This window comes from Haplochromis burtoni, unplaced genomic scaffold (genome assembly GCF_018398535.1).
Source record: "Haplochromis burtoni strain Fernald_Lab_line unplaced genomic scaffold, NCSU_Asbu1 Contig_8, whole genome shotgun sequence".
Lineage (NCBI taxonomy): Eukaryota > Metazoa > Chordata > Actinopteri > Cichliformes > Cichlidae > Haplochromis > Haplochromis burtoni.
Window position 1 is genome coordinate 3,173,169 of NW_024582369.1, and position 8,113 is coordinate 3,181,281.

The following is an 8,113-nucleotide window of genomic DNA, read 5'->3' on the forward strand; positions in this document are numbered from 1 at the left end:
GAGTATCGTTGCACCCCTAATATATATATATCTTCTTGGTATAGTTGAAATTTGACTGAAAGGGGAATCAAGTGAAAGGCAGAACTACAGCTTACTTCTCTTGAAGGACAGCTGACACACATAAACATACACTCACACAAGCTTTCTGTGAAACTAATGAAGCTGAAATAGACTTTGGAAAGTGATATCGATGCTATAAAAGGAGTGCTGCAGTCTATTCCAATGTATTTATTGAATCTTGCCAGGAAATACTTCATAGAAAATGGGAGGATGCAGAGTCTGGCCAGCCCAGGTAAATAATATACACCAATATGTAATCACATTATTAATAAAATTGCTTTGTTCACAAAAAAGAGAGAAAGAAACCATCCTATTGATTCATATGTATCATAGCTCTGACTCTGGGTTGTCTGGTGTATACCACAAATCAATTTAGTTTCAATAGAAGGCACTTGGCTGTGACAAAGGACCTCTGAAATGGCTCTGTGGTGCTGGAGCCAGCTAGGATAAAATGACTTTTATGGAACAACAGTCAGCAGGAAGATCTCCAACAAAAAATATCACATGAACTCAGTGCGCATTAAGATTTCAAAAAATTATAAATTAAAAACATAACAGACACTGCGTTTTCTGTTTGTTTGTTTGTTTGTTGTTAATATGCAGAAATTTAGGGGAGTCTTTTTTGTTATTGATATTGTGATAAATAATAAGCTAGTTGAGTCTGCTGTCTTTTCATCTGCTTGATCCCTTGTAGTGTTCAGATATTTTTCTATGCGTATTTTAACATTAAGACATTCACTCCTGAATGTGGAAAACTTTTTTTTAATAACCCAGTTGTGGGCTGTGACCACCAGACAGCCTAGTTCTGTTTTTAACATGTGGGTGAATGCTTAGTGAAAAATGGGTCACATTGGATTCCTGTAGCTCAACCTGCAGATCTTATTATAAGAGTTAAGCTGGGACAGGTTTTCATGGGTGAAATGTAAGAATGGATGCTGTCATTGATTGGAGAATCACAATACTCTACACCCTCAATTGGTGTATGATGGTTTGTGTGAGTCACACCACGTGTGAATGTAATTCAGTCTGAATTAGGTTTGACAAGAAAATTGAAATCATAAATACTGATACAGGGTCAAACAAGAAAAGAGAAGTTGAGTAATGCGGTTCACAAAAGTTGCACCTAGAAACTTGATGTGATTGGACTTTAAAGCTTGGGCGTGAGGAGTCAGCAGTGTCGGCATTAGATTTATGGAAAGCTGACATTGATGTCTTTTACGCACCAAAACAAAATCCTACAAATGAGGAGCATCACTGAATGGGCTGTTTCTCTGACCCAGTTGGATGACTCGAGAGGCTACAAATCCTGATTAATGTTGCATAATAAATCTTTTCCAAGCGTCTGCACCGGCCGTGTCTTTGCTCTTGCTCAGCAATTTATTGAGATATATTTATGGTTATTTAGCTTTCCGAGGTCAATTTTTTTACTTAAAGAAAACTTAAGTTAAAAACACAAGTGCCAAAAAAATAATTTCCTGGACACTTAATGTAAAGCAACAGGAAAGGAATGCAATGTCAGTTCCTGCATGAGAGCAGACTCGTGTGCTGAGCAGGAATTAGTTTCTTCCTCTTTGCTTTGGCCAGGCTTGCCAGCTTAACTAATGATACGCAACCTGAGTCAGCCGAACAGAAACATTTATGATTCCCTTGCATCAGCACTTCCGTATATTCACGACTTTGACAAGACTATAAAAATCACAAAACAGTTTTTGAAGCGTCAGGCGTGTTTCTAGAGCAATGTTGCCGTTATTCTATGAGTTAATGCATTTGGCTCATCCCACAATCGTGGCTGAAGTACTGCGGAGAAGATTACCAGAGGACTTTGCTCTGAAGTATATAACAAGCAAATAGCCTTTTCCACATCTGAGCTGTATGAAATTGAGAGATACTAAACTTATTCTCTTTAGGTCACGGTCTTCATTTTTTCTCCTGCCCGCGAGCTGATCCGACACATGGAATATGAGGAGTTTGAACAGGAACACCCAGAGTGATATAGAGCTGCATAAATTCAGAGCAGTTTGGCAGCAGACCTGCTTGAAGCTTCTGTCAATAATGTGTTGGTTTCTAGGAGAAATAAAACCCCTCACCTTGAAACCCACTCCCCCCACCTGCAAGAGAGCTGCTCTGAGAGGAAGCTTCTGGTTACTTGCTCTTGTCTAACCTTTACTGTATTTCATTCTCAGTGTTAGGGTGCTTAAAAGCATTCAGGAGTAAGAAGAGGCTTTAGCGCAACAGCGGGAAGAGTGTCTGTAATGGGTTGCTTCTGCCTGTGCCTCGGGAAAAAGGCCCGTGGCAAACCGTGTAAAATTAAAAACAAATGTGTTACATAATGCACAAAACTGGTGCCGTGGCTTCTTGTGAACTTATCAATTCTACTGCACTTAGACAAATTTGACAGCATCTTGCCCACCCTAACCCAATCGTTTATAACGATTGTTTAAGCCAATTGCGGGAATCTGGCACTTAATTAGACTTCCACATGTCTTATCTGGTAGATTAGTAGATTGTTCACTCTTCCTGAATGTATTTTGTCAGGTTGAATGTGTGATTTCTTATGGCTGAGTTAAGATTGGGACTCAGAGCTCACTTCTGAATCGTGTCAATATGGGTGCTTTAAGATGTTAGAGGTCTGTTAGAGCAGCTGTGACACAGTAGATCTCTCTGACACTCTGATGATTTTTTTTTGTTTTATTGTACTCTGTACACATTTATGCCACCATGTGTCACCAATTGCAAAAAAACCCCATAAATAAATAAATAAATCGATTAAAAAATGATAAAGCACAGTAGGTGTTGCATCGACAATTCTGACACCATCACCCAGTGTAAGGTTTTTGCCATAGCTACCCAAAATTTTGGTAATTACAAAAATCACATTTTATGTTTAGGAATGGTTAATCCAGCAGTATGTACGGAGTCTTTATTCTGAATTATGTTTTTAATGCCAAAAAATAATTGTTGTTTCTCATCTGTAAACGTTCAATTTTTCAGTTTTACAAAAAAAATGTAAGAAAACATGTAAAATATATATATTATTTTTTAAATTAAGATGCTAAATTACAGTTATTCATTGGAATTTCTGAACAGTAAAATGAGTTTTAGTGAATGTTGAATGTTGCGCTTGATTAAGTTGCACCTCACATTTGGGTGTAAAAACATGAATTCAGTTTGTTATTTTCCTAATAAATGAGAAATATCATTTTTAGCTTTAAACAAGTTTTTGACAGATTTTGTAATCTCCAAAAGGATTTATTGTACTGTTTCAAAGTTTGGTTGTCTTCCCTTCTACACATTCTAAACTTCTATTCAGTCTTGTGTCAGTTTTTCTCTGCATCCATCTCCAGATAGGATGGCTGCAGTCCTGTGGCCCTCAAACTTATTAATTAGATTTCATCTCTGGTTACAGGATTCAAGCTGCTTGGAGATGTATTGTAGTCTTCACCTTCATCATGCCTTGGAATCCTTTCTTTCTTATCTCCTCAGACAACTTGCTGCTTTTGTTTTTCATTTTCGCTGTTCTGTGTGGAGCACACAATAATACCAAACACCTAGCTGCGTACTTCTCTGTTTAATTCGTTTAATGACTGATTATAAGATTGAAGGCTCCTCGGACACTAAATGAAGAGCGTATTCAGTTTGAAACACAATAGCAATCCACATATTTATCTCATTTTGAGAATCATTTTGTTCTCTTTGCAGAACTGTCAAAAATTCTGCTCTTGCCACATTTTGTTTTTCTTTCCACAGCATGTCAAAGACATGCAGGTCTCAATGATTTGTAAGCGTAGCAGTAATCTTGATCATGTCTGTCTACAGCTTCAATGACTCATAGCATGTTGTGAGACTCCCCCCCCCCCTTTTTTTTTTTTAGAGGAATTTTGCTCAAGGTCTCAGAGTACCATACCTTGGTTGGAGCTGTTGGAAGGAAAGCGGTCTGACTTCTTAAGGGTATGAAAATGGACCTTCTTGCTGGCTTGACTCTCGCCATAGAGGCCAATAGACTGGACCTGAATGATATAGTTTGTATCCTCCTCCAGGTCCCAAAGAACGCAAGAACGGCTGGTTGTGTTGACCTCCCGGATGAATCGCTGCATGTGTCCATCCTGCCTCTGAATATTTGAATAGAAGAAAAACAAAGCGATAGTGAATTGAATCCAGTTCTCTATTATTTGGCGTGAATTCACAACAAATGTTTACATAGTGTTTGTATTGTAACGCAAGCACTATAGAATGAAGTCTTGAGCTAAGCATTTAGGCTGGCACCTTCTTGGTTCTTTTAAACCAGACATTACAAATGAGGGGTGTCTCTGCTGCCCACTCACCTTTAACAATTTATCAAAAGTTAGGTCCACCCTAAAGCATAACCTGCTCTATGATCTGTTTTCCTTGCACTATCACTTACAAACCAAACATCATGTTGTGCAAAATAAGACCAGCAACCCATTTGCTGATGGTTAGAAAGAATGCAGATTTTAGGTCGTTTTTATGTCACTCCTTAATATACACTCTGTGGTAAAGACCCACCATACATATATTCTAGAGCGAAACACAGTAATTCTCTTTGAATAAGACCTCGAGATTCGGACCAAAAAAACAGTAAAATCTTTTTTAAAATATTCACTGTTTTAAAAATGCATTGGATCACCAGTCATAAAAATAAGATACCACAAATGTTTTAGAAATCTGCCAAAAACTAAAAATCTTTTATTTACTAGGCACATAACCAAATGTGACTACTCTGACAAGTCAGAAATTAATCGAGTTTAACATTTAACCACTAAAACTCATTTTTCTGTTCAGGATTGCAGGTATATAAATGTAATTAGCATCTTAATCAAAACATAATGAATAATAATGCGCTTTACTATTTTTCCAGCTTTTTGATAAAACAAAAAATAAGAAAAATTCATGGATAAACACAATAATCATATTAAAGCGTTAAAAATAGAATTTGGATTAAGGAACTTGCAAGTACTGGTAGAATAACCATTACAGAAACATTAAAAAATGATTTGGATATTTAGCAATATTGTTAATGCGTGAAATCGCAGGGTCAAACAGAAAGCAAAGAGCAGAGTAGATTCAGTGATAGCATAAATACAACCTCAAAATGGCTCTAAAGGTAAGACAGTCTTTGTTTCACCTCATGAGGTTTTTTCTTTATGCTAGTGCTATAGTCAACAATGTATTTCTCTCCAGTGTCATTAAAAAAACAATCAGGGAACCAATGTGAGGTAGAGGTGACCAACCAGAAAATATTCCAGGTTCTGGTGAAAGTCATGCTGAGTATTTTATTATATTAGCAGTTGGTACTTTATTTTCACCATATGGGGTCTCGACTAGGAATTGATGTCTGATTAAGTTAGACCACAAGTGCCGGGAGACAAGTTTTCACAATCTCAAACTTTATCTTTGACTTCTCCGAACGCTATTGGAGCAATCAGGACCTAAAGCAAAAAAGAATTACTCCTCCAGTAACATGCAGGGATCTCAGCGCTCACAAACAATCTGCACTTAGAGTGACATCAGGCCAAATGTCTTCTTATTTATTTCTATGGCCGCGCTTGACAGAGAGATTTTATTGTTGGGGGGAGAAAAAAAAGTCATGTAGCTGTCTGTAAACAATGAATAATCTTGTGATTAAACTGCCATAGACACTGAAGGCGAATGCTGATGGTGTTCAAATGCAGCTGCTATACAGGAGGAAGAAGGAGAGTGGGTGTCGTGTTCAGCCCATCAGTCACACTGAATGAAAAACAAAGTAAATGGGTGCATAATGTTTTCAGCTGCGTAAAGCGTAAACATGATTACAGTAGCGTATTGCATTCTGTCATTCGTTGTTAGCATTTACTGGCTTTCCTATTTTAAGCCTGAAATTTTTTCATTATGAAAAAAAAAATGCACTTTTGGCAGCATCACATACTTCTGTGCATTCATGTTTTCTCTCTGCAAATTGGGCATACCAGGTTTTATTCTAGCTTCACGCTAAGAGCCATGCTCCATTCAGCCAGTACCAATTTTATGCAGGTAATTATTATTATGCACCACTTCACCAGTCTATCTGCTGGCATGTTGGCACCAAAAACAGGAAATGATGAAAGCTTATTTACAAATCAAAAGGGCTAAAACAACAAAAAAGAAAGAAAGAAGGAAACTTTGAATTTATTTTTCTTTCCTTTTTTTGCATTTGAAGTTTTAAGAATTACCTGCTGTGAGATGGAGAAACCAATTATTATGTCCCCCTCTGGAACTTCCCATGATATAGTTGCAGAGTCGGCTCGCAGGTGCATGACAGACACATTGACAGGAGCTGGTGGCCGGTCTGGAGGAGAGTAAACAGCAAGAGAGAGATCTGTTAATCCAGCAGCTTTTCCAGATATTTGAGTAGACCCATGCCATCTGTGTTCATGAAGGGTCTCTAAAATCGTGCTGGTACTCTGAAGTCTAAGATTCAGAGAACCCACATACTCACTTCTTTCAGTCTTACTTGTAAAATGTAATGTACTGTACTCAGGTCAGGAATAGATCTATTTCTACAGGCATCCACAAACCGTTAGTACACTCTGGACTTATTTTAATTATTTGTAATGTGTGTTTTTGAAGGGACCAATATTTTCCTGCCTCTTTTAACCCAAAAGTTACAATAAATGACAAATAAATCCATTTAAATAACCTGTGTACTTGCATTTTAAATGAACCTGCAAATATATTTGCACTAGTCCTGACAAGCTTCTGGATCAGCCTGACTGACTAGCCTTATAGTGGTCTATATCATGTTCACCTCTCTAGACAGGGTTATGCTTCTTCAGCCTGTCACTTTGCAGCCATCTATCATGATTTGGTTGCCAGTACACATGCTGATTGCAAAGTGGGAACAAAAGCGGGGGCAAGCGAAGAGCAGGAGAATCACAGAGTGACGGGGGGAGGCCTGAACAGCGATAAGCAATCACTCAGGTCAGATGAATAGGTAAGATGGGACAGGCTCGACAGTTTGGAACCTGGACACTATCTGTGAGCCTTTTGTTGCTACCATTATTTCTAATGGCCTCTTGGTAGCTGGTGATATGTGGAAAATGTCACATGACATGAGTGGAAATTTTCTGCAATGACATCAGAGAAGACCTTGTAAAACATATACAACTGGCCCCTTTAAGTAATGCTTGCTCTAACAATTCACCTCAAAGTGAGCATTAATTGACAGCTATGAAGTAAATTTGTATTTCAGTCACTTTTGTAAAGTCATGCAGCATGGATTTAATAATACATAACACAGCTGTCTTGAGATCACAGCATGTGCTGTGCATGGACCATAAAAGATATTGCTTGAAAAAGAAAGATGAAAGCCGAAATGATGAAATTGAGAGGTTTTTCAGATGATGTGCGGTTTCCTGGCTCGGTCGCGCTTATCTACATACGTCTGTCTCTCTTCTTTTTTCTTTTTCTTTTTTATCTCTGGTACTCCTGCCTCCTATTTTATCTTTGAGAGAATCAGCAACAGTCGCTCTGTTCTGTGCAAAAGGTGACACTGAGGTGGATCCATGGAGCCCGGGTCAGACAAGGTTATCAGTCTCCCTGCCCTAGCTCCCATGGCACTACGTGGCACATGGGGGTCAGGGTCAATCACGAGCATAATGCTCGGTTTCTCTGGCTCATGACACGCTCGGATTGGTTTGTGGAAGGGAGTGAATGAGCTGAACAAGGGACCGGGCTAATTCTTACCCCTGTGATGGAAAGCGCGAGAGGAAATTAATGTTCTGTGGAGATAGTCAGGGGCGGGGGGGGGAACACAGGCATTAAGAGGTTTGGAGGTTATATCTGCCTCATTTTGTCCATGTAATGAGAACAACTTTATGTAAGAAGGGGCTATGCAGTGTTAAGACTGACAGAAAGTCTTGTATAGTTTTTGATTTTCTTTGAACTTTGGAAATCCTTTAGGATGTTGTAGATATATATATATATGTACAATCATGGTTCAAACGACCTTCTGTTGTGACAGTGTTTAATTGTCTTCTGACTGCGAATATGTCATATTTATGCTCAAATCTTTCATCAC

The 8,113-nt window shown here is 38.4% G+C and overlaps 1 protein-coding gene across 2 annotated transcripts in view; it reads right to left on the reverse strand.

Moving 5' to 3' along the window:
- The window catches only part of fndc4a (fibronectin type III domain containing 4a), a 38,626-nt gene that overhangs the window by 22,598 nt on the left and 7,915 nt on the right, over nucleotides 1–8,113 (reverse strand). For both annotated transcript variants that reach the window (XM_042226563.1, XM_005914384.3), the window contains exons 2-3: nucleotides 6,267–6,382; nucleotides 3,965–4,169 (exon numbers count right to left, since the gene is read on the reverse strand). In XM_042226563.1, coding sequence (XP_042082497.1) covers nucleotides 3,965–4,169; nucleotides 6,267–6,350 — 289 coding nt within the window. In that variant the 5' untranslated portion in view covers nucleotides 6,351–6,382. The remainder of the gene's footprint in view (nucleotides 1–3,964; nucleotides 4,170–6,266; nucleotides 6,383–8,113) is intronic.